Source organism: Drosophila eugracilis, unplaced genomic scaffold (genome assembly GCF_018153835.1).
Source record: "Drosophila eugracilis isolate 14026-0451.02 unplaced genomic scaffold, ASM1815383v1 contig_1101, whole genome shotgun sequence".
NCBI lineage: Eukaryota > Metazoa > Arthropoda > Insecta > Diptera > Drosophilidae > Drosophila > Drosophila eugracilis.
Genome location: NW_024571878.1, coordinates 77,225 through 101,842, shown reverse-complemented (window position 1 = coordinate 101,842; position 24,618 = coordinate 77,225). Strand labels below are relative to the sequence as shown.

General features: G+C 47.0%; 4 protein-coding genes across 9 annotated transcripts in view; 2 read left to right on the top strand and 2 right to left on the bottom strand.

The window, feature by feature from the left end:
- Window positions 1-2,261: 2,261 nt before the first annotated feature.
- Window positions 2,262-3,080, bottom strand: LOC108105206 (isochorismatase domain-containing protein 1). Its single transcript, XM_017211657.2, has 3 exons — window positions 2,911-3,080; window positions 2,644-2,853; window positions 2,262-2,581 (listed from the first exon to the last, which is right to left on the bottom strand). Exons 1-3 carry the CDS (start codon window positions 3,043-3,045, stop codon window positions 2,312-2,314), a joined length of 615 nt encoding a protein of 204 aa, XP_017067146.1. The 5' UTR covers window positions 3,046-3,080; the 3' UTR covers window positions 2,262-2,311.
- Window positions 3,081-3,363: 283 nt separating this feature from the next.
- On the top strand, window positions 3,364-6,693 carry LOC108105215 (methylthioribose-1-phosphate isomerase). 5 transcript variants are annotated; one of them, XM_017211678.2, is made up of 6 exons: window positions 3,364-3,524; window positions 4,441-4,589; window positions 5,323-5,558; window positions 5,615-5,847; window positions 5,911-6,074; window positions 6,145-6,693. In XM_017211678.2, the coding sequence occupies exons 2-6, from the start codon at window positions 4,458-4,460 to the stop codon at window positions 6,472-6,474; spliced, it is 1,095 nt and encodes a 364-aa protein (XP_017067167.1). In that variant the 5' UTR covers window positions 3,364-3,524; window positions 4,441-4,457; the 3' UTR covers window positions 6,475-6,693. The 5 variants fall into 5 exon arrangements, with proteins under 5 accessions (XP_017067167.1, XP_017067163.1, XP_017067165.1 ...); XM_017211674.2 differs by having other exon boundaries at window positions 4,435-4,589; XM_017211676.2 differs by having other exon boundaries at window positions 3,364-3,528; window positions 4,435-4,589.
- Window positions 6,694-6,776: 83 nt separating this feature from the next.
- On the top strand, window positions 6,777-7,929 carry LOC108105216 (lysyl oxidase homolog 2A). Its single transcript, XM_017211679.1, has 2 exons — window positions 6,777-7,634; window positions 7,691-7,929. Exons 1-2 carry the CDS (start codon window positions 6,788-6,790, stop codon window positions 7,927-7,929), a joined length of 1,086 nt encoding a protein of 361 aa, XP_017067168.1. The 5' UTR covers window positions 6,777-6,787.
- A 319-nt stretch (window positions 7,930-8,248) lies between these two features.
- Window positions 8,249-24,618, bottom strand: part of LOC108105207 (G protein-coupled receptor kinase 2) — a 48,338-nt gene continuing 31,968 nt past the window's right edge. For both annotated transcript variants that reach the window (XM_017211658.2, XM_017211659.2), the window contains 10 exons: window positions 12,779-12,874; window positions 12,600-12,720; window positions 11,933-12,532; window positions 11,688-11,793; window positions 11,430-11,619; window positions 10,732-10,980; window positions 10,502-10,659; window positions 10,232-10,441; window positions 9,879-10,142; window positions 8,249-9,820 (listed from right to left, as the gene is read on the bottom strand). In XM_017211658.2, coding sequence (XP_017067147.1) covers window positions 9,728-9,820; window positions 9,879-10,142; window positions 10,232-10,441; window positions 10,502-10,659; window positions 10,732-10,980; window positions 11,430-11,619; window positions 11,688-11,793; window positions 11,933-12,532; window positions 12,600-12,720; window positions 12,779-12,874 — 2,087 coding nt within the window. In that variant the 3' untranslated portion in view covers window positions 8,249-9,727. The remainder of the gene's footprint in view (window positions 9,821-9,878; window positions 10,143-10,231; window positions 10,442-10,501; window positions 10,660-10,731; window positions 10,981-11,429; window positions 11,620-11,687; window positions 11,794-11,932; window positions 12,533-12,599; window positions 12,721-12,778; window positions 12,875-24,618) is intronic.

The following is a 24,618-nucleotide window of genomic DNA, read 5'->3' as shown; positions in this document are numbered from 1 at the left end:
AGCTACCATGAACTCTGGAAATTGTTCCTTAGAAATAATTTCATCTTTAAAATTTCGGTTGTGCAATAAGTGTAGGAATTCTGGGAAAGGAGCCCCAAATTACAAACAGACGAAATAAGTGAGTTATCACGAATCCGCGGGAATTGAAAATCAGAGTGTTGGTAATGGCTTAAGGCATCCGCGTCTCTGATTGGGGAAACGCTCTTCCACACGCATTTCCCGATTCCCGGCTTCTTGTTAGCGGACGATTATCGCCGCTGCTCCCAGAGCAGCCAGACCGGCAATCATAACTGGGCCTAATTAATACGTGTGCCTTGGGCATCTCACACCCAGAAACACCCCCAGAAACTGAAAACAGATGCAGATACATTGTAGGCCATATGCTAATTAGACGTACTCGCAGCCACTTAGCGGCTGGAGATACATATCTCATTCGGCTAATTGCTGGTCAGTGGCCACATGCATTTTGTGGGTTAACAGGTGACGTGGGTCTTCGAACCGAAGGCGGAAACCGAAACAGAATTTTCCCTATGACCGCCAGGTGCCACGCCCCTTTTGGGAGAGCGGTATTTTGAAGAACAAACGAATAATTAGCATGAAGAAATGATTGCACTAATTGTGGCATGAGAAACACCCGACACAAAGTGTGGGAAATGCAAGCGATCCTTCATTAGATGTCTCATTAATGGGGGAGCAGCAAGATTTTGGCTAATTTGGGCAGGCGGCTCCATAAATTATGCAATCTGAGTGAACACACTGCAGGCAATGCAGTCGGTGAGCTGCTCTCGAAGTTCTTTGAAGGCGCCGCCTGGGATTCTCACATTTGTCAACGGAGCTGCAGGAATTTCCAGTCATCCAGTCATCCAGTCAGCCAAACCAGCGGACAACCGTGTTTTAGTGCCCCATTCAAATGGGATAAATGGTTCCTCGGGGATTAACTTGTGACGGAGGAGGCGGTGGGCTCTCGACTCTCAGCTTTAGTTGCTGACCGGCGTTTGCTTGATAAATTTCTTAATTTTAGGGATTGGGTTTTCGCCCAATTCCTGTTTGTTTATGGCTTGGCCAAAGAAACTGCAGTTTAAGAGGTTTGCTGGTTGGTTGCTCTCCGGCTCGATTTGATCTATGAGCGTGTCCACAGTTGCCACTTGCCCGGCCGCCAGCACATAAATTCCCAATCTTTCATCGATTCTCCACAGCAGCAACATCTACAGTTGCCGAGGATCACAGATCGCTGATCGGTCTTGCGAGATGCAAGTGGAAGTGGAAATGGAGCCGTGTTCATTTGCACACCGCGCTGGCAATTTCACAGATTTATCATCTTTTTTCTGCATCGTGCGGCAGAAAAAGGAAAACTAAATTTATTAATATGCCAAGTCTTGGGTTGGCACTGAAAATATAAAACCAGTTCCAAGGCCAGAAATTTATGGATTCCCTGGGCGGGAAAGGCTTACGCACAATGCCGTTAGCCCAATTCACTTTTCCCGCTTAGGAACTGGGCGGAATTAAAGCCACAGCTGAGAGGCATGCCTAATTGGATAGATCAGAGATCTGACTGAGGAACTCGGATAAGTTGTTGACTTATCGCGTGCCAAGATGCCATCGTCATCAGTTGTGCTTTGGAGTTCTTTAGAGGTTTAGAGGCTTGGAGAGATGCAGAGATGGAGATGGAGATGCAGACACGGGCCTGGGCAAATAAATTGCCAGCTGCCGGAGGCGGCGGAGATCCTCTCCTTGGCATGCAAATGGCGATCAAGATCGCGATGTTTGCGTGGCCTGTTATGAGTCAATCAGACGCCTGCCTACATTGTCACCATCACTTGGTTCGGATAGGATCGCTGGATCGTTGGATCGCTGGATGGTTGGATGGCTAGATGGCGGGAACGCTGGCTTGGCTGCCTGCAGCGCCGATGGAAGATGGCTAGATGGGCGCTGGAGATTGTCGCGATTGCATCATAAAATTTAACTGCCCCGCCAGCCAATTCCAGGTCCAAGAGCCAACTTAAAGTCATTGCATAAATTGGCAGCACTGCTGTGCAGGAGGAGCAGGAGCTGCTGCCGTTTCTATCGCTGGGGCATAGATGTGTTTCTTGATGGTTCTTATAAGGCGCCGCTTAAGCAAAAAGGGGCAGCGCCAAACGCTGCTCCATTCAGCTGTCTACTTGGCCGAGATGTTTATGAGTTGACGAGGACAGGGAGCCTGCCCTACCTGTGGGTCCTTCTCTCATAATTCTCATAATTCCCCCATGAACACACTCTGCATATTCTGAACGGATAGTTTACTCTATGAAAGACATGAAAAGAGCCGACTGGTTCACTTATTTGAGGGCCGCCAAAGCTGCATGTCCGCCGATACCTTTTTCACTAGAGAAGCAATCTCTTTGAAGGACTTGTGTTCCTTGTCCCCCAGCAGATTGAATATCACACTCTCGGAAGTGGAAATGTTGCAGCCTATATGACGCAGGCGCTCCAAAGCCAAGTCCCGATCTTGATTGAGACGCGAAGCACAGCAGTCGGCTACCAACCAGACATCGATATCTTCATTAACCAGGTCAAAGGCCGTCTGCTCCACGCAAACGTGGGTCTAAGGGGAGGGAAGGAGGAGTACCTTCACTAACCCAATGCCCTAGGCAATCCGTCACTCACCTCCAGGCCAAATAGGACCACCGTCTTGGGCTTGTCCCCGAAAATTTCAGCCATGCTCTTACGCACAGGCTCCACCAGCATGGAGAACTTGGTCTTTGAAACATTGGCACAGGCATGTTCAATATTCAACTCCGAAACGGTCTTGCCCAGCTTCTCGGGATACTGCTCGGTGACCAGCAGTGGCACTTGGAAGACCTTGCCGGCTGCCAGCTGGAATGCAAATCCATTAGAACTCGCCCATTATCCTGTCACTTTTCGCTGTCTTACCAGTTTGGCTGTGTTTTCGATGAGGCAATTCAGCAGCGGTATCGCCGGTTTGAACTTTTCCTGCACGTCGCACAGCATGAAGAGGGTTTTCGAAGGCACCAGGCGGTAAAGAGCTGATCCCCTGACTTTGCCCATGATTGATTCTCGGCTATAAAAATGTTTAACTGAAATAGTTCAAATATTCAAAAAACTAACGCTTGCTAGATTTGAATTTGCCGCTCGTTGCACGCCACCTGGTGTTCGGTAGCTGCAGCTAAACCCTGCGCGGCGGTTTCTTGTGCCAAAATAACTAAAAATACTGGAAAATGTTTGACATTATAAAAGTGATTAAATAAGTTTAATGAGTTTAATACTTATTGTGAACATTTAGAAGAAAGATCGACAAAATGTTTATATGTTCTGTTCCGAATCAAACCAAATTCTCCAATGGGAATGGGCATTTCGTGTTGAAAAAAAGGTGGCCACACTTATCGGAATCGCATTCGTAAATCAAAAATTAAAAATAAATCAAGTAATAAAACGTGCGCGTGGCCGATGCGATAACAGTGAGCCCTGAATTCCGATTTCCGAGTCCCGGAAATTGCTAAACCCACTTTCTTGAGGGTGTTTATCTGGTGGGTGAGGTTAACTTACGGCAACCACCAGTTGCTTCCTTAAAGGCCTTAAAGACATATGGTGATCATGGACCTGCCCCCCGCCCAGCCAATCCCTCCCGGCGCATTCCATCTGCCGATTTATTGGCACAGGACCAACGGAAAAGTCGCTGTCATGGTGCGGCCCAACTAATTGCAGTCGCATTAATTAAGGCACACTCAAAATTGCCCAATAACTAGCCGGCCGACAGATAAGCAGCGCGATTAATCTCTAGCCGAGTTACACTTGTCAACAAGCGATCAGAAACACGTCAGGGGCCAACGTGTTTATCAATTGGGGCGAAAGCGGCGGCAGACGAAAAGAGTGAAGGCGATGTTGTCAACTTGAATTAATAGTCGATGTAGCGGCCGAGGCTCCCCCCTCCACTGCCGTGCGCTGCCAAGTACACTGCAGAAAACAACGGCTACTGTTGGCTCCTTCTGGCTAATGTAACTAGAGTAATATTATTACCAATGCCTATATTTATTCATACCCCTATAACTTGAGCCAATTGTTTATTTATTGTGATAGACTCTCAAATATCTTAAAACGTTGGTTAGGGGAAAAGCCTTGAGGGGTCTCCCCATATTTCCTCTGTGTACCGTCTGCTTTTCCGGCGCCGTTCTCGCCACTTTCGCTCGCGGCGCTCTGTCGCAAGAAACCTCTTCCGACGCCCAAAACCGTGAGGCTTTCTCAGTTGCTCGCCGATCGTCGCCAGAAAGCGTTGAAAGCTCCGGAACCGAAGCCCGGCGATCGCCATCGATTAATAACTGATAAATTGCCAGCGATTCGAGGGCTGTGCTCCATTGGTGGCCAACAGTGTGGGTTGTCCGTCCCTGCCTGCCTCGTAACTATTTCATATTTGTTAATCGGAAACGGCATTCCTTTCAGTTACAGTACAAAACCATAGGAAGATGAGCCTGCAGTCGATCAAGTACTCACGGGGCAGCCTGGAGATCCTTGACCAGCTCCTTTTGCCCGGCCAATCCAAATACGTGGTGGTCCGCGGTGTGGAAGATGGCTGGAAGGTCATTAACAAGATGCAGGTAAGCGACGGTGAAGAATGCGTGACCCTGGGCCACTAACCAGTGGCCAGTGGCCATTGGCTAGTGGCAGGATCGCTAATATCCCCCATCCCCGCGGAATGGCACTTAATGCCATTAAAATTCTTATTGGTACATTTCTTAATCTGCGCAATGATCGCTCGCTTGTCTGTTGTCGCTTGTCGTCTGTCTCTTGCCCGGCTATAAATAACGTAATTGAAATTAAAAATTTAAAAACGCTTGCCAAAAATAAAACTACTCCTCGCGCGTCACTCGGCGTTTGGCTCTTACTGGGCTAATGCCCCCGGATGATGGCCCATTAGTGGCAGATAGTTCAGGTAAAGAGCACGCGCCTTATCACGTGCAGTCCTTGGAAATTTACAGTGTAAACCATTTACTCTGCTTTTCGCACCGTCACCTGATAAGCCAAGATAGCCAGCGTAATCTCTTGTTCTCCGCTCGTGTTCCTATAACCGTGCCTAATGAAAATATAGCAGCAATTTCCCCGTCTCTGACATGACAACAACATGACAAACTGAAAGACTAAATGTTTGGCTTTTACATCTTAATTTGAAGGCAAACAAATTCGTGTTTCGATCAAGAAAATGTGTGACGATGTCGTATTTCTATTTATAGTTTATAAGTTAAACTGTTTTAGCCAAGTATCACTTGATTTGATTACCTCTAAATGATGTTGGATGCTGAATTCTTCAATAATTATACTTATTGCATATAGGTTCGTGGTGCTCCCGCCATTGCCATCGTGGGGTGCCTCTCCCTCGCCGTGGAAATCAACCCGGAGGAGTTTGGAAGTAAGAAATCTCTGCGCCAGGAGATCGAGGGCAAGCTTAACTACCTCGTCTCCGCCAGGCCCACAGCAGTCAACATGAAAATAGCCGCCGACGAGCTCATCACACTGGCCAACGAACTCGACAAAGACGAGACTGTCGCCGTTTCCGAAATGAAGCAAAGGTAACCAATATACTCGCACTAGCAATCGAACCAAGGTCAACGCAGTTCCATTACAGATTCCTGAAAGCCACCGAGGCGATGTTGGAGAAAGACATTGCCGACAATCGGGCGATTGGAGCACACGGTGCCAAGGCGATTATGCAGCGTGTGGCGGAAGCTGGTGGCGCTCCGGCAGCATCTTCGGGTGCCGTCCGAGTGCTTACCCACTGCAACACCGGTTCACTGGCTACCGCCGGATACGGAACAGCCTTGGGCGTCGTTCGCCAGCTGGCCGAGTTGGGGAAGTTGGGTAAGCACCGTACTCAGATATGCAGGCTTACGGATTACTAATGATACCGCATCCTGATTCTAGAGCACGTTTACTGCACAGAGACCCGGCCTTATAATCAAGGAGCACGCCTCACGGCCTATGAACTGGTCCATGAGAAATTCCCTGCCACTTTGGTTCTGGACAGCATGGTGGCTGCCCTCCTACGCGCCAAGAATGTGGCTGCCGTTGTGGTGGGAGCAGATCGGGTTAGTAGACATCTCAATTACGGTTTATCCACTTTGTTGTTTAATCAACATAAAACTTCCTTTTCTCTAGGTGGCTTCCAATGGCGACACGGCGAACAAGATTGGCACCTATCAGATTGCAGTGGTGGCCAAGCACCACGGCGTGCCATTTTATGTGGCTGCCCCGCTTACCTCCATCGATCTGGCCATCCCCAGCGGCGATCACATCATCATCGAGGAGCGGCCCGACCGAGAAATGACTCACGTGGGAGAGCACCGGATTGCTGCGCCGGGCATTAACTGCTGGAACCCCGCTTTCGATGTGACACCTGCATCACTGATCACCGGCATCATCACGGAACGCGGTGTGTTCAAGCCGGCGGAACTGAAAGAGGCCATCACGAAGCTGCTTGAGTCGTAACAGGCGCACAGAAGTTGTTGTTTACGAATGCACTCCATACCCAAAAAACAAAAACCGCGAAACAGAAAAAGAAAAAGAACAAGAGCACTCACGCGCGCTCGGAATAGGCATTTTGCCAGCTGAGTTTTGTATACAAATGTGTTCCCGCCTACCGAGCAGATGTGGGTCGATCCGCTGGGAAGCACAACGCACAATATACCTCCTACATATGTAGCCCCATTCTCCAGTTGTTAACCTATTGCGGCATTGTTTCCGATGACTTTAAAACTGGTTGGGAGTTGGGAGTGCTCCTTCAGAAGGTGCTCGATTAGCTATGGCATCGTTAGCATTGCTTTTGCTGCTCGCAGTGGGTCTGAGCCGAAGCTGGGCCAACAGTGGCTTAAACGTGCAGAACAACTACAGAAACATGATGGTTCGACTGGCCACCAGTAAGACCACCCTATCTGGGATTCAAGTCCTTCGCGAGGGTCGCGTGGAGGTGAGCTTCGACTTTGGCGCCACTTGGGGAACCATTTGCAGCACTTCCTGGAGCATGCGGGAGGCGAATGTGGTGTGCCGGCAGCTCGGCTTGGGATATGCTTCAAAGGCAGGCCAGGGTACGGAACACGGAGACAGTCGGAAGCACCCGTGGGGTATGGTGGGTACTCTGTGCCGCGGAACAGAGCGCCGACTGTCCGAATGCATCCGGGAGTCCCACTATCCCAACCTCTGCAATGCCAGGAACCACAATGTCAGCACGGTGGCCTGTGTCAGTCATTCTGCTGACCTGGAGATCGGACTGGCGGAAATCGAGAAGACCGCTCGACTGGAAGCAGTGCCCATGTCGAGGCTCACCTGCGCCATGGAGGAACACTGTGTGTCCGCCGACGCCTATGAGATACGAAGAACAAACCCACACGCGGCGAGGATTCTGCTACGGTTCTCCGTGAAGGCCTCCAATGTGGGCACGGCGGACGTAAGTCCTTATGCCAACTACAAGGACTGGGTGTGGCACCAATGTCACAGGCACTACCACAGCATGAATGTCTTTGCCACCTTTGATGTTTACGACTTAAAATATAGGAAGGTGGCCCAGGGTCACAAGGCCTCCTTTTGCCTGATGGACACGGATTGCACGGCAGGAGTGCGGGCCAAGTACACCTGCGGCAATACCACCCAAGGTAAGCTTATGCTAGCTCGAAGTTGCACCGATTACACGAAACCCATATTCTTGCAGGCATTTCTGTCGGCTGTGCTGATACCTACACCGATGTCCTGGACTGCCAGTGGGTGGATGTTACCAGGGTGCCCGTCAACAGACGCTACATCCTGCGAGTGGCCCTCAACCCCGAGTACAAGCTGGGCGAGATATCCTTCGAGAACAACGGAGCCGAGTGCCTCCTTGATTACACAGGCGTGCGCCAAACAACCAAAATCTTCAACTGCCGGCGCAAGCCCCTGTGGTTTAAAATATGATCTTGGTTAGTTCTTAACTTAGCTGTAGTGGTTGTGGTGAATTGTTTTACAATTAAATACCGTACACTTTTCTGGAGTAGCATTTACTAAGAAAACAATGGCATACTTTCAGGGATTTAAAAAATTTGTGCGCCTTTCGGCAATCCCAGGAATACATGACCATAAGGTGGAATGATATACCTTCTGGACACCGCAGAGAGAACAGCGCTTCGGTGAGTACTCTTTTGAAAAAATATTTGAAATTGCTTTTCCGATATTCCGACATTCTCTTCTACATATGTTTTCACATTTTACAAGAATAGAAAACGCAAGCCAACGTGGTAGTTAAATACGTTTATTGTTTTTGAATGTTCATCTCTTGACTCTGCGTTTGTATTTTGTATCATTTCGCTTACAGAATAGATTTATTTATGTATGTATATCTGGTATTTACGATGTTCTATAAATATGCCTTTAATTGCTAGAGATAAATATTTCGGCGCTTGCTCAGTTTGGTTTACTTTATGTAGTTGTAGTGCTAGGTTGGATTCGGGCTGATGGCGTTTGCTGCTTTGAATGCGACTTGGTTGTGCTGGTAGTAGTTGTTCAATCTATGCCTTAAAATTTACTAGTAGTGCCTAAATCAAGTGAATTGGAACTAAGACTTGCAGCTGGCACTTTCAACTGCCAACAAGTTTAATGATCGTAATCAAATTTCCATATTAACATAATAAATTCTCCAAATGTTTTTCTTTTTTGTGTTTCTTTCTTTGTTGCTAATTACAAAAGGCCTACGCTACGTTTACACAGAACTTACACTAGCTGACATCCATATATCAATGAATTTTCATTGGTTAGCAGTTAGCAGTTAGCATAACTTGCCGTTCATTTTATTGCGTGAAGAAACGAATATCAGTAATTATGTCCTCCTAGGGGAACCTTCGGGCCAACTTAAACTTAGGCAACAGAAAATGTCATAGAACAGTATGAAAGCTTAGCAAAAGTGTGCGGCAATAAAACTTAGGAGTCGTATAAATAATCATAGGATTTAAAATGTACAATTTGTTTATGTTTTAGGTTCGTATTGTATCTATGCATTTACAATATAGCATGCGTAAAGTATTGTTAAAAATGCATTCAAGTTTTCGAGTATTCATGTCATTTCTTAACTTACAAATGCTAACTAGAACATCTATCTTCCAACCCTGTCCCGTTGAGCACGAACTACTTTACAAAAATTACACATTACTCTGCTGGCTCTGCGGAGCCTCTACTCTGCTGTCTACATAGTGCTGCTGATCCGGCTGCTTCCTGCTCCTGGTGATACATGTCATAGATGATCGATTAGATAGTTAAATAGCGCTCGTACTTAAGTAACATTATTCTTGGGTGCTGTGACAAACTGACGGCCTTAGCTCTCAAAGTGGTATAGTGAGTGGTATTCATGCTACCACGATCTCATTAATTAACGCTAGAAAGTGTGCTTAATATGTGTGTTTTGTTTCAGTGTGGAGTCTTTTGGAAACATTTATAAATATTCTCGTATGCTATATTTTATGTGTGTGTCGAAATCAGCTTGCAATTTCGTTAGAAAATCTGATGTAAAAATACAATTTCAAAAATGCTTCTTGCGCGTCAACTGAGGGAGAAACCGATTCCGGTTTTGGTTTTGTAATTAGGTTGTGCTTTGATGTTCTTCTGCTTCTGCTTCTGCTTCTGCCGAACCTCTCCGGTCCGGGCTAGCTGTGCGCAATTTGTGCTATGTGTCGACGTCTACGTCAGGCGTCCGCTTAGAGGCATCCTCGACTGATCTATGCTATCAGCTCTCGACCGTTGTGGAGGACACGCTGTGACTAGTGGTTAACAGATGCTCGGGAATGGGTATGGGCTGTGTGCGTGCCGGCTGCTTCTTCTGTGAGAGAAATCCCGTGATTAGAAGAGCCTGGGAGTAACCCAACAAGTCGACTTACCTTCCGGCGAAAGGGGAAACAGCCCGCCTTGTCTGGTTCGGGCGTTGCATTGATCTGCAAGTCTGGCGTGGGACACTCTTCGGGACCGAACACATTCAGCTCCCGAAAGCATTCGGTCTCCATCATTTCACTTTGCCAGGAAATGGACACGGAGCCCGTGTTGAATTTCGTATAGAAATTCGTGTCGGATTCGTCGATATTGACGCCCTTAACCGTCGAGAACTGTTCAATATCGAGCACATCTTTGGCGTAAACAGCGTGCGGCTGCGGATGATGGAAAAGCGATTAAAGTCGGCGTTTCAGAAAGGCATTTCCAATATCAGAAAGCCATGTATGCAAATGAGTCAACTCACGTCTGGCACAAAGGGTGGCTCCAGCATGCCAGCCTCCAGGCGACGCCAATTGAGCTGGGTGGAGTGGAAAAACGGGTGGGCCATCACATCCTGCCCGCCCATACGTCCATTGCGGCAGCCCAGGCGCTGCTTTATCGATTTAGCTAACAGCTGTTGGCACATTGATTTGGCTTCATCATTAAACTTGCTTGAATACTTTTCGGGATCCTCCTGTGAGGGTAAGACGGTATTAGCCTTAATCCGTATAATATTATATATATTGCTATCAACCTTAACGCGCCTGTCCACCTCCTCGCGCTTGACCTTCTCCTTGCGCATCCGGAACGGAGCCTGACCTTCGATCATCTCGTACAGCAGGCAGCCGAAGCTGAACCAGTCGGGGGAGAAGGCGTACTTCTCGTTGTCGATGACCTCGGGGGCCATGTAGCCTAATAGCAGAGGAAGGAAATAGAGTAGCTTAGCTTCAGGCATACAGTTCAATCAGCTTAACGACTACTTACCCACTGTGCCCACCCGGCCGCGCACCATCTCGCCCTCCGGTATCTCGACGGCTAGTCCCAGGTCGGAAATGCGTACATGGCCGTGATCGTCGAGGAGGATGTTCTCCGGCTTGCAGTCCCGGTAGACGATGCCCTGCTTGTGCAGATGCTGCAGTCCGCAGGCCACCTCGGCGGCATAGAAGCGGGCACGCTCCAGTTCGAACCCGGGCTCGCCGCCCATGTTGTAAATGTGGAATTTCAAATCGCCGCCTGCAAAAGAAGAGGACATTGATTGTCTTCCTCAAACAATGACAGGTCCTGGGAGCTGGGAGCCTTATTGGTTGACTGAGTTGCTCTGGCTTTTGTGTTCAAATTCAATTAGGTCGTAGATTGACGGACGGACAGCTGGCAGGATGACTTCGGCATTGTGCCAGCAGTTCGAATGGCAGGAATTTAATTAAAATTGCAAACTCAATCATCGCTGGCATTACACATGCATTTGTTATCGTTTTAATGAATGCATGCAAATGCCGGACTATCGGATAATTGGCAGCGAAGGACTCTGGCTACAGGATGCCCACCGAATGGGAAAACTAACGGGATTAACCGATAAAGAGTCGCAGCACTTAATTAACCCTAACTGGCTGGACATCGGCAGCTGTATTGGCCCACATTCAGCTACAGTGTAACGAGTAACAGAGTAACAGGATAACACCCACCATTCATTATGGTCAACACCAGGCAGAGGGCGTCCTTTGTCTCGTACGCGTAGGCCAGATTGACCACGAACGGCGAGTTGATTTTCTGCAGTATCTGCTTCTCGATTAACACCATCGACTCGCCCTTGCGCTTCTTGATGCGCTTTTTCTCCAGCTTTTTGCACGCGTACATTTTTCCAGTGGCCCGCACCTGTGAAGAGAAAACCGGGGTGTGAAAACGAGGTCAGGTGGCCACATGTGGCGATTTTCCTGGCTTACCTGACAAGCACACACCTCGCCGAAGCCGCCCTTTCCGAGCACACGGTACATGCGAAACGTTTTATAGGTGATTGGCTGTGCCTCCAGCCACTTCCATTGCAAGTATCTGGTCGGGGAAAAGGAAACACGGAAATATATTAAAAGCTATTCTCTGAATTTCCATCCGAATGGGTAGAATGTAAATGATATCCATTTATGCTAGCAATGGGCAAATCTACAGAACTTAATAGAGCCATAAGACGTACCGGTGAAAATACATAGAGCTCTCAAACTCTCGGAACGGCTCGCCGGCCAGGAACGCCTTAACCGCATTCACACACTGGGCAAAGATGTCCTTGCCGCCGCTGTTGAGTTTGTTACGCACTTGCGCAATGAGATCATCGTTGAGCACGTCCAGCACGAGTTCGTCGGGATAGCCCCCTACATGGGCACTCTTTCCGCCGCCTCCTTCTCCGCCACCGCCCTTTTCCGCATCGTCGTGGCTATCCAGGCCCTTGACGCCTTCCTCGCCGTCGTCCTGGTGGCTCCCGTTCCCAGTGGCATCATCGCCGTTGTGATTGCGCGTGTCGAGCTTCTTGTGATTGATGTCGCTGCTGTGCTGCGAGTTGTTGCTGTTGTTGATGTTGTTGCAGTTGTTGGCGGTGGTATTGTTGCAGTGTTCAGTCTCAGCTGTTTCAGTTGGATTGGCATTGCTGCTGTTGAGCAGCAGCTCCTCCTGCGTCTCGGCGTCCAAGGCGTCGCCACCGCTGCCGTTGCGGAGCTCCAGCTGCGCCTCGACATCCAAGAAGCGACGCCCGATGTCATGGCCAATGAAAATGCGGTTCGAGATGTACTCGATCTCGTATCTGTGTAGTGGAAAGCGGGAAACCAGGAGTTAGCCTAAGGCCTCAGAGCGCCTATTCGAACACTTACTTGACCACCTCATCCAGGAAGGTGATGTAGCGAAAGTAGACGGGCCGCTTGCTCTCGCAAAACAGGCGGAACAGCTCACGACCAATGGGTTGCTGATCTATCACGTAGCCATAGCTTATGTCTGCGGAAACAAGGAAAATAAGCACAAAGTACGCACTTGGCACACCCAGAACTCTTACCTAATTTGTCTTTCAGGTTTATGCATTGCGATATGTGTGGGAACTGCAATATTTTGCGCCATTTTTTGCTCTTTCCCTTGTTGCTGTCGGAACCACCTGGAAGGCAAGGAACAGAATTCAGTTAAGACGGGCAAGCACAGACCTGGGATTAAATAGTTCAATTGGCATTTTATAAATAATCATTCGAATGGAATTTGTAATTCCCATTTCTGCAGCAAGCTCACTGATTTGCCTGGCAGGTGAGTGCAAAGGTGAAGTGAGCGCTTGCTTCCATATAACTAGAGGTTGTGGACGTGATTGCACTGATTGCTAACTCCGCATCCCCATCGCCGAGCTGTCCTTCTCCTGTCTGGTCTAGTCTCATGCCGACAATTCTGTTTTATTTGCACTAGCAACGAGCCATAAAAGCAATATTTCCGATGTGAAAGCATAAAATGCATCCACATAAACAAGGCAAATAAACTGCATTGAGTGCCTCGTTGCTCGCGTCTGTCGGTTCGTGACTCGTGACTCTTGGAGCGGCTGTTGACACGAGAAGAATCACTTTGAGGTGAGAGATCTCTCGGACAGGGCTTTACTTCATTTCTAGGGGTGTGTTTCCCTTATTCCGTTGCCCAATTTCAGTCAATCAGCCCGCTTTTCGTGCACGAATGACAGCACAAAAGGCTCATTGCACTAAATAAATCACTATATCAAGGATTCGCTGATCCTTTCTCTCAGTGCCTGGCCAGTCGATAGGAGTAGAGCCATAAAATCTAACAAGAAAATTAAGTGGATGGCCAGGCATCTGGTTCGGAGCGGTGCCCAGTGAGAGGGCATAAATGTCAGAAGCAGTCAAAATCAAGTGCAAAACGTAAGCGAGTTTGCCACAATGTTGGGTCGAATGCGGAAAAAGCGGGCGAAACAGCTACAAAGCCATTCAAGGAAAATGGGTTAATATGCCCATCGGTTTTCCGCGTAGACCCACAGTCGCAGTCAGAGCAATAGCTCCGCTAACATCTAATATACTCAGACTTTTGAGCTTTTTCGGTGTATGAAAAGAAAGTGTACGAAATTTGTAAAGTATTGTATTTCAACATGAGCAAAACTATAACAGCGGAATGCGATGTTTGACTAGCACCCTGAAAAGTATGCTATGTGTATCTGAAAGGCGCTGACTGCCATTTGCAACAAAGTAGGCGTGTTCTTGGCGTGAAACCAACCTTGTAATTTTGATTGCTTCAGTTGCTGCAAGTACCCACGAATTCGCACACTCACATTAGCCCAGGGCTGTGGACGCCAAACGCATGTACAGACTGGTCTGGCCGCAGCATTAGCCACTTATTCATGTGGCCAACAGTCTGCTGGCAAAAGTTTGGGCCCGGCTTAAAGTTCATGCCGAAGGATCTCGCAGTGCGTGAGCATTTAATTTAGTCTCAGTGCAATTATGCAAAAATAAACTCGCAAACTTTGAAGGGCATCAGCCGCGGCAGCAGTCGTAACTTCCATGGAGGAGCCACCTGCAGGATGAGGTTGCTCTTCGCTAAGTTAAATGAAATTACCGACGAAAAGTTTAGGAAAAGGGAAAAGTTAACCCTAAGCCTGGACTGGAGTGGCAGTGGCAGTGGCAGTGGTGGCATACGAGTGCCGTTCGAGGGGCTTACAGAAGTTGGGCCAAGTAACAATTAGCTGACAGACCCGGGCACTAAAGCAAATATGGAATGTGTGGGCCAACTGCGAGCAGGGGATTATGGGATTATAATGCCAAGCCTTCGATATATTCAGTTTATTAAATTCAAAGTTTATCTTAGGAGGGACACACTTTATGGCAGTATATTAGGCGTCTGGCGGAGGTGGGGCGACTATTAGAAAGCTATTTTCGAATGCCATTCGTGTAACGAACTTAGCGCTCTTTTAAAACGAAAATCAAACTTTCTAGAATGGGGCATCTTCTTCTGACCATAACCGCCGACGCCGAAAAAGTTTTGAAAAGTTTTTGCAATTATTTGGCGAGGCGTGAAAACAGAAACAACGCCGCATTTCAATGAATATCGAAACTTGTGTGGAAGAAGGGAAGGGAAGGGAAGGGAAGGTAGGCTAGGGCGAGCGAAAAGTCAAGAAAACATTTTCAAAACAAATAAATCGTATTATGTGAGCGGTTTCCCGTCCATGTGGATGTGGAAAAGAAAAACAAAAGTAAAGTAAAGAGAAGAAAGTGCTATAAAAACTTATTAATGAAGCCATCGCAAGGCTAATTTGCGGTTGATGGCTTTCCTAATTAAAACCAATCAATAAGAAAAATAGCGTCCCCATCTTCGGCTCGGCTAGGGGCTGGCACCCTTGCACCAAGTCAAGCGGTTACAAATGCAATTTGTCAGCTGAAGCGACTGACATCTGCAACGGACGCAATGTTGCTGGCTAATTGAGTGCCGCAGAGGCAAAAACACAGTGCACGGATAAGGAGAAGGACTCATCACTGGAGACTGCGTCGAGTCTCTCTGATGGGGTCCCTTTTATTTACGACTCAACAAGTTGACACCAGATTACGAAGGGCCATCTTGGGGCACGGAGAAAGTAGGAAGAAGAAGTTACAATTTACATTAAATGTTCTCTGATTTATCGATTCGTATTAAAAGTTTTTGGACGAGAACTTTCATGGACCTCGGAACCCAACATCGTTATGATCAATTTTGCCGCTGGACGCCAAGAACTCGAAGACCGCCAAGAAGTATGTGACACAATTTATAAGTGTCAAGTTGTCTCCTTCTGCGCTTCAGCGTAATTTGATGTAATATTTCACCGGCCAAGGAAAATCCACAGACGCCACCAACTGTTTGCTGCAATTATTTATGGCCAGCTCTCCATTTTGGCCGACAAGTCGTGGTCCAAGGTTAAGTGCGTGCTAATAAGCCCACGGCCAGGGCCCTGGGGAGCCATCGGCGAAGGCTTTCGATTGACAGGGCCAATCTCTGACGGGGCAGTGGTGGAGTCGACGCAGTGAGTCATCAGTCGCGTTCGTGTTTCTAAAACTGTCTAACTGACCTTATACACACAGAATAATCAACTAAAGCACTGCCATTGCTGCTTAACTTATTCTGATTTTAAATCCTGCTTAGCCCAACCCAGCTTAACCCCTCTGAATTTTGATGGTTAAAAGTTCAGCGAGTGACGCTGAAAAACACAGAAAACACGTACTAAAACACCGCCTTACACATCTCGCTGATGCAAAACAAACAACAAGCAGACAGCAGTAGAAATAACAACGTCTGACGAATCGGGGAGCGTTGTGCCTCCGATTTACCTACAGCGAAGCGCGCATTAAATTAATTATTACTGTTAAAAAACCATAAAAATACAAAATAACAATAAAAAGCCGTAAAAGTTACGCCGCCGGCAATCGAAAAAGTTGATTGGCAGTCGCATAACGCCCTGCCCCACCCGTCTGGGGCTTACTCGGGCTGCTCAGTGGGTGGGTGGCCGACTGGGAGGAGGTGGAGCCGGAAAAGAGAGGGAAATAAAAGCAGACGCTGCCACACGAAATGCATGTAAATGGGCCTTTGATTGGCAAAGGCTTTTAATTGCGGGTCGAAGTCGCAGGACCGTAGAATGCGATACGCAGTGGCCATCACTTCAAGGTCGAAGGCCAGGGGCCAGGCGGGGAGCCACGCACGGAATGCACATTATGGCACTTCGCTCACCCAATCCCATGGAATGGCATTAACCAACTAATTAAATGCGTGATAAAATAATTACACCACCTGCTACACACGCGTATGAAAATCGATCTCGAATGGGCAGCCGGCTATTAAGTGGAATTTATTACAGCAATAGGAGACCTGCGGCCAGGAAGAGAGTATGTGAGTTGGTAAATTAATTAACTCTAACCCGATATTAGTACATACAAAAAGGTACTGTATTCGTATACTTTTTCACATTTGGTAGATTAAACAGAAACCACCACAGCCGTTCTCCCAGTGCAGTTTATTTACCGATGTGCTTGCAGTTGAAAAGCTGAAATTCCCATCAAGAAACTCAAATATTTTCATTAAAATTCCAAGCACACGCGAATAAAAACGAAAAGTGTGTCTGTACAAGTCGCCATATCGAAGGGGAACGATACAAGTACGTCGGCATTGCCTCGCAAGTGGCCAGCAGACATCGGCAGATGGAGATAAAAAGAGTTATTTTGGTGCTTCTCTGGCTGCTGGGCAATAGTTAAATTAGTCTGGGAGGGCCATAAAACAACGGGAGACGGCATCAAATATTTTATTGCCCACCATTATTAATTTGTTTTATTTCCTTTCCACTCCAAAGTGGTCCTGGTTATCAACTGGAAGCGCGGGACACAATTTGCCGCTTCGCTTGCTCTGTCCTGCAGTCTTTCAGGCTTCATTTGCTTTCGGCAGACACAAAATTGGCGCCTTTTGTGGCCGTTTTTTAATGGCTTCGTCGGAGTGGCAGAAAACAGTTAACTGGAGGGCAAACTATAAGAGAAAGTTGATTCATTGGCGCCGTCATTAGACCTTCTTAAGTCTCCGAAGACCCTACTTCAAATGGTCCGAGAAATGGTCAGTATTTTTAGGGCAAAACTTAGGTGGAGAACCCCCAAAGTGAAAAGCGAACAGAATTCCGTTTGAAAGTGTCCTTTTATGTCCTCTGCACGTCCTGCCCGTCATAAGCAGACGCATCAAGAAATGTGAAAATGTCAGGAGGGCAAGTTGTGATTCACATATGTATGAGCATTAATTTATTCATTCATCTACAAAGTGGCCGAGGAGTTTGGACCCCACCTTCGAGCTCCGTTTTTGGCTCCGACTTCGCCCCGTCTTTAGTTTCGCTACTCGGCCAATAAATGGGCATAAACTGGCTCACACCGTTCCGTTTATATGGCGCACACGATGTCGTAAAACGCACAATAAACGAAACGTAAACATGGCCGAGGAAGCGTGCTTAAGCACCACACTGCGTATGCGTAATGGCACCCGAGCGAGTTACGAGCTACCTGAGAATGTCCAGAGACAATGGCTCCTCTGCTGGCGAAGAATCCCAGTCGCAGTGGCAGGAGCTGCTGCTTCTGGCCTAATGGCCAATATTAAAACTGATAAAGCCCGGACGACATTTTCTCCATTTCTCCTTTTAATTAAAGCCGAGAGGTGAATGGAAAACTGCAAATATTGACTCAACTGCCTTGACATGGCCAGCTGGGTAGATGGGTAGATGGCTAGCTGGGTAGCTGGCAAATAGTTTGTGCATCCACCGCGGGGCACAAAGGCCCGAAAGCATTGTGCAAACATCAACAAGGGCGCACGACCACGCCCCGCGTCACCCACCTGAAACGAAAGCAGTGAAAACACTGCGGTTTGGCTTTGTTTCAGCTGGAAAACATCATCCCAACTGGCAGTCAGGCGCACTGCGCCAGACTTACATCAAAATTTATATTTTTTGCTTTCGGAATGAACTTGCGAAATGGATTTTGGCAAATAGAGAGCCAGCTACGTGACGTCGGCTGTAAATAAATGATGTTGCCGCTTTTGTGGCAGCGGATGTGGGTGGGATTTGAAAATCAAATGAAATTGAAATGTTTCTGAATTCCGGCATGAATATTGCAGGGAAAAACAATGCGGATTGGGAATAGGGAATATCGCACGTTGGCTCTCACAGCAGCTCCAGAAAATCAGCTAGCTTGTCATTTAGTTAATTAAATTGCCACCTGCCCTTTTCATTTTCCACTTTCCCAGCTAGTTTTTCATTATTAGTTGTGAAAAGTTATTTTCTCATCAGCCAAACTGGCCATTTTCCCCACTTATTATAGCCTCCTTCGTTCTCTCGCCCACACTACGCCACTTTCCGTTCTGGGCATCTCAGAAAAGTGTGAAAATTGTATAACTACTTGAAAGTTTTTTAATTCATTAAATTAGTATTATGAGCGTGGTTCATTTCACGCCGAACCCTTTGAGTCCTGCATTCCCGCCTCGTTTCACTTAACCACTCGAGTGCCATAGTTTCCACCCTCCACCCTCCACTCCCCACTCACCGTTCTCTGCCACATAATACATAATACGAACATGCATCCTTTCTGCCACGTTCAAGTGCATTTCTCGTTATAATAATTCGCTGTCGTTGCGCTGTTGCTGTTATAAAAACTGCACAAGCACAAGCACAAGCACGAGCAGAGAGGAAAACTAAAACTAAAAAAGGAAAACTCGTATCCTACTCAAGGAAATTGTCGCTGCATGTTTGAGTGGGTCGGGCGCCTCCTTCAATTTATATATACCCCGTTTATATATACATTATGTATATGGATTCTTGCCTGGTCGGTGGGTACACCACACTCTCTACTCGTACCTATGTACAGCAGCATCAGCCAAGCAGTAAACTCAAGGGCTGAAGGCTGAACCTCCTGGCAGTGGTTGCCTTTGCCTTGCGACTCTGTGACATTGTATTTGAAAGTGTGTTTCCCGGAGTTTCCCTCTCTTCCCGAGTTGCGCAAATTTCCATTTGCGAAGGGTCCGCATGAATTCTCATTTCTGGCGTAAATTGCCCGGCAATTATAATTATTGTTTTCAGCGTTTCACAATTATTTAACTGGGTTCGTTTGCGGCTATTAAAGGCTGCCAATTAAACCTGCAACTTCAGTGCTCAGCAACCCTTCCGTATTCCTTCAACTTCTTGAATAGTTTCCACCTACAGTTTTCTAACTCAGGTTGGCCTTTCAGCAAATTGGGAGGGGGATCTAGTCGTGGAAAAAATACTTTCCAATATTTCTTTTGCACGAATGCAAAGGGCGGACGGACTACTGACAAAACTTTATTCTGCTTCGAAATTTAGAAAACGAGCCAAGACGAACTGTTTAATATAATGAAAAACTTCGAGTTACAACTTTTAGATGTAATTGGTTTGCGAAAACTTTAGAGAAATGTCAGCAGAAGGGCAACTACATCCCAGAAGAAGCAAACAAATGAGTGATTAATTTAAAGTTCGAGAAGTAAAAAGGTTCTAAGACTTAAGATAAGGGGTAGTCTTTTCTATTAGATACGATAATAGTAAAAAGGTTACAGCCCTTCTCCATTTCTTTACTTCGGCTTTCATATTAAAGTTATCAACAGCTGCCTTAGCCTTTTCAACACTTCCCTTCGAGTTTCTTTTCTCCTATGGAAATGTCCTTTCCGTCTCCTTCTTGATTGCGGAAACGGAAATTATGGCCAACACTCCCGCCGTTCAGTTTCGGCACTGCTAGCCCCCGCTTTTGCGTTCTTAAATGTTTTCCAAACACTTTTTGCGTCGGCAATCAGCTGGAGAATGCAGTTTGTGGGACGGGACTAAGGGGGTGTGTTGATTTTGCCTGGGCTAATATTGATTTTCGGTTAAATTAGTTTATCTAGGAAAATTGGCCCGATGCCAGGACTCATAATTACTCGAAGCCGACCTTCATGCTCCTCGTTGGCCGAGGGCAATTGCCCAGCAAATTGTGTTAACCTTGTAGGCCACGCACACAAAAAGCCATGCATAGTGGTAATAATAATAATAAAAACATGCATCAGGCCATGTGACAATGTTCTTTGGCATCTGCTCGTCGGCCATAATTAAGCGGGCCCAAACGGGGGCGAAATTAGTCGGGCAGTCGAGCGGATCCCGCTCGTAAATAAATACGCCCCTGGGCAACGAGCTCGAGATGCTGTAATAAACGTAATAAACATAAAAGCAAACAAAGGGAACGGCGGCCGGGTTTCATCTCATTAAATTTCTATGAAAAAGCGCGCAGATGAAAAATGGTAAATGGTAAATGGCGAATGGCAAATGAAAAATGGAAAAACAATAAAAATCAATAAAACGTATTCAATTTCGCTTTGAGTTTTTTCCACCTCTCATTTGATTAATCATACGCCGCGTGTGCCGCAGCTGAACTCATTATCATTGGGTCGTTTGTCGATGGATGACAATTTGGTGGCCATGCTGTTGGCAATCACCGACAGTCTTTCGGCCTTAAACTCCGACAAGTGTTGCCAAGGACTTTGACCTTTTGATAAGCGTTGGGGAGCGGAGGACATGATTCCATGCGCACGTGGAATCGAGTGACGACGCCGTCAAGGACGAGGAGCACATCAAAGGTTGCTGTCGCCGCCTTTTGAAAGGTCCTCGAGAGAGACCCCAAAAGCGGCTCCCTCGCTACTCTTCTGTTCCGCATTCCGTGCTGAAATTTGAGTTGCTCGCCCTGTTGATAATTAAATAAAATAAAACCAGGCCGAGTAAAAGCCTGCTTAAAAGGAATTTGTAATGCAAATGCTCCCACACTCCCCACACGGCCCCACACTGGCAGGTCTTAGAGGCAGAGACCCAAAAGCATTTAAGGCATGCCGCAGAAGCAGGGACTTTGAATTGCAAATTGGATCAAAGGCATTGCACGTTCCTCTCGACGTTCTCTAGGCATTAAAGTGCAATTGCCATCGCCGACCGAAAAACAATTCGGCAAGGCACGGCACACAAATAATACAAATAATCAGCCAAGAATGCCGAAAATCCAAAAAACCGAAAAAGTTCTTGGCCAAAACTTTTCACACAAAACCAAATTGCACGGCCCGGCAAAAAGCAAAGGCAAAGGCAATGGCAGTGGCATTAGCAAAGCGGCTCATGGCGCGTGTCTCGCATTTCAACTTTGCCAAAGTGTAGTTTGTACATAATTTAAATAATTCTGCCCAGCGCTGACAGTCCGAACGTGCTGCTCGTGTCGTGATTTGATACTCGAATACTCGATACTTGAACAGCATTTTGGGCAACGCACCCGGAGCATCGGGTTTTTAGCCCGGTCGAAACGACAGCGCAAAACAACTGCTGCCCGCCGGCGTTTGCATTGCAGCTGTCAAAGTATTTGTCAAAATGTTGCATATTTCAGCGTCGGCAATGAATTTCCCAAATGTTTTCGCCTTCTGCTCTCGACAACTGGCAAACAAGCTGGCAATCAGTTTGTGCATCGGCCGGAATGTGAATGAAAGGCATCAGATCGAATCTGGTTTGATTTTTGAGCGACTTTCTGCCTGCAGATTCAGAACTGCAGTTAAAGCCGAACTTATCTTCCACCTTATATAGCCAGCATGAAATTAAGCTATTCAGATACGACCTTACCTCATACTCTTGCCTTACTCAACTCGTTACTCCGGAGTCCGGACCATGCACATGCATGGCTCTTGGCCATTGCTTATGGCCTGCAAACTTGTTTGCCATCTAATTGCCATTGGCTTTCATTTCAGTCTTCCTTTTGTATTGCTTTTTGTTTTATAATTCATCGTGTGAGTGCAACTGTTGGAAAGTATCAAATTGCACAGAAAAATGTTCAACAACGAAATGTGTAGCGCACCAAACATTCTCGGAAACAAGCTGGCGGGCTTCGGACTAGGGTGTACCCTTTAAACACAATATTTCTAGTTTCAAAAGTGAAATGAGAATACAATTTGTATCTATGGTACACCTTTTTACTTAAACCAGTAAGATTTTCCCACTAAGCAACCAATATACCCCTTCTTACTGAGCGTGCCTGCTGTGAAAAACTACTTCTGGGAAAATAATAGTGCTGTTGCTGGAGCAGGAGCTGCTGTTCACATATGGCTGCATTTGAAGTTGTTCAACATTCGTGTAATATATCGCTGGACGAGCGAACAGCTGTTGCCAGGGAAGCTCTTTAAAGAAGGCGCAAAGGGGATTTCGGCCGAGGAACATGTGCTTTCTCTTCTACCACATGATGGGCTTATTGCGGACCAGATTCATCGCAATTATCTGGGCCATTTTATCAGTCTGGATTTGCATGTATAATTTTCGAGTATTTTTCTATTTTGGTCCGCTCATTAGCCGGGCACATGGCCGAGATAGAAGACTGCGTGATAGCCGGAGTTGCTAGAACTGATAACAGGGCCACGGGGTCGGGACTCCGCTTCGGATTCGGATTCGGAATCGGAATCAGAATCAGACTCTGGAGGGTAGGCAGGCGACATACCCGCACAATTATTCTCAATCTACGCCAATTTGGCAAGGCTCGTTCCAACATTCAAATGCCAAATAATGGCAAACGGCATCGTGTGTGTATAGATGAGATGACTGCCTCTCTATTGGGTGCAAAACAAATCAATTAAGCCGAACGGCGGACAACGAGCAACGCCTGCTCAGGCGAAATTGTTATAAATTGACACTGCGCTCCTCTGTCCCATTGAATTATTTATGAATGAATTTTATTAGTTGCCCTCATTGGCGGCTCATCAGTGTCCGCTGACTTGACATTAATTGCAGTCGAGTGGAGTCAAGTCGCAGGCAGCGACTTGCGGCAGAGCAAACTCAACGCAAGCAGTCAATTAAACGCTCCACATTTTGCCAAACATTTGATTTAATTTCGGGCAGGCTTTGTCGGGCTTGGATCGAGCCGAGAAGCGAGAGGCGATAGGCGGGCGCACTTGCCGCACATTAGATAAATGTTTGCTCTAACCAAAAGCAACAATAATAACAGCCACTGAAAACAAACACACATGCCGCATTCCCACATTACCCGGCCTTGTTTGGCAGCTCATTTGACAGCCGAACAACATGATCGATGCTCGTTATTTACTCTTGCCCATTCTCCCCGCCACTCGCCCCGGCTGCAGCCCGGTGATTTTTCATTTGCATTTAGTTATCATAAACCGGCGATTTGCTGCCGTGTCTTTGATTGATGGCCGGCATCTAACGGGTTCGCCAATAAAACTTGCCAAGCTGCAATTTCTCTCTCTCCCGTCGTCCAGCCACTTTCACCGCCCCACAATTTACATGTCTGACTTCTCGGCAGTCGAGAAGTGAATCCGGAAAATGAAGGAGCATGGACTTTCTTGATTTTTGCAATCTGTGCACAGTGATAGCTTCATATTTGCATGGTAAACGCCTTTTAAATCCTACAACTACTGCTCCTGTTCATTCAAAATCAACACTCAAACATGCAAAACCTTAAATCATTACAGCTGCCAAGTGACGTTTCATGAAAAGTGCAAACAATGAGCAGCATAAATAGAAGCGAGCGTACGAAAATAAATTTCTTGGCAAAAGTTAAGCGTTTTGAAGGGGCGAACAAAATGTGACTTATCAGACTGAGCGACTGAGCGACTGGCATTGTTTATCGCCAAGCACTCGGCGGGCTCCGTCCGTATGGGTGTGTTATTTTTAGCTGACAAGCCCAGCACACAAGTCGCCAGCCAAGCCACCCACTCTCATCCACTCTCGCCCGCCCAGTCAAACAATCAGCAGGCGGTGGCTGTCGAGTAACAAAGGCAAATACGCAATGCCAGAATGCATTGACAGCGGGACATCGGGACATCGGGACAGCAGACAGCAGACAGCGGCAAAAGCCAGTTGACAGTCGTCGAAGGCGGCGCATTCTAATGCAGTGCAAGCGGCTTATGCTCACGTTATAATATGATATAAGGGCCCCCGTTCCATGACAATCGCGCTGAGCGCATTAGGCAGCTTGTAAGTAGTAATTATAATTAAATGCACATACCGAATGCTAGTGCTTAGACTTTCAGACATTGCTCATACGCAGCGTTGGGTAAGAGGAGCTGCTAGGGCCGCAAAACACGCAACGAGAGCAGAAAGTGCAATCACCATTAGCACATCCTTGATCCTGGAAATGTAATTAGTCTCCCCAGAATGCCACAAGGCGGAAATAATTACACTCCAGGAATTCATAGCCGCAATTCGAATACTAAGCATATGGTGAGAAATATAAAGTTAAGCCTGCGAGTGCGGCAAATGATGGGATTTAAAGCCAATCCCCGAAATAGCAAAAATCAACTTGTGCCATCGCCCATAACTTCGAACTGAGAGCCATAAATCCCCTTCTTGCACGTCAT

Coding starts and splice junctions, on each gene's coding strand:
- LOC108105206 (XM_017211657.2), bottom strand. CDS start 3,045: ATGGGCAAAGTCAGGGGATCAGCTCTTTACCGCCTGGTGCCTTCGAAA. Junction 2,854..2,910: donor TCGAAAACACAGCCAAACTG/GTAAGACAGCGA, acceptor TTTGCATTCCAG/CTGGCAGCCGGCAAGGTCTT. Junction 2,582..2,643: donor TGGTCCTATTTGGCCTGGAG/GTGAGTGACGGA, acceptor CCCTCCCCTTAG/ACCCACGTTTGCGTGGAGCA.
- LOC108105215 (XM_017211678.2), top strand. CDS start 4,458: ATGAGCCTGCAGTCGATCAAGTACTCACGGGGCAGCCTGGAGATCCTT. Junction 4,590..5,322: donor AGGTCATTAACAAGATGCAG/GTAAGCGACGGT, acceptor TATTGCATATAG/GTTCGTGGTGCTCCCGCCAT. Junction 5,848..5,910: donor GGCCGAGTTGGGGAAGTTGG/GTAAGCACCGTA, acceptor TCCTGATTCTAG/AGCACGTTTACTGCACAGAG.
- LOC108105216 (XM_017211679.1), top strand. CDS start 6,788: ATGGCATCGTTAGCATTGCTTTTGCTGCTCGCAGTGGGTCTGAGCCGA. Junction 7,635..7,690: donor CTGCGGCAATACCACCCAAG/GTAAGCTTATGC, acceptor ATATTCTTGCAG/GCATTTCTGTCGGCTGTGCT.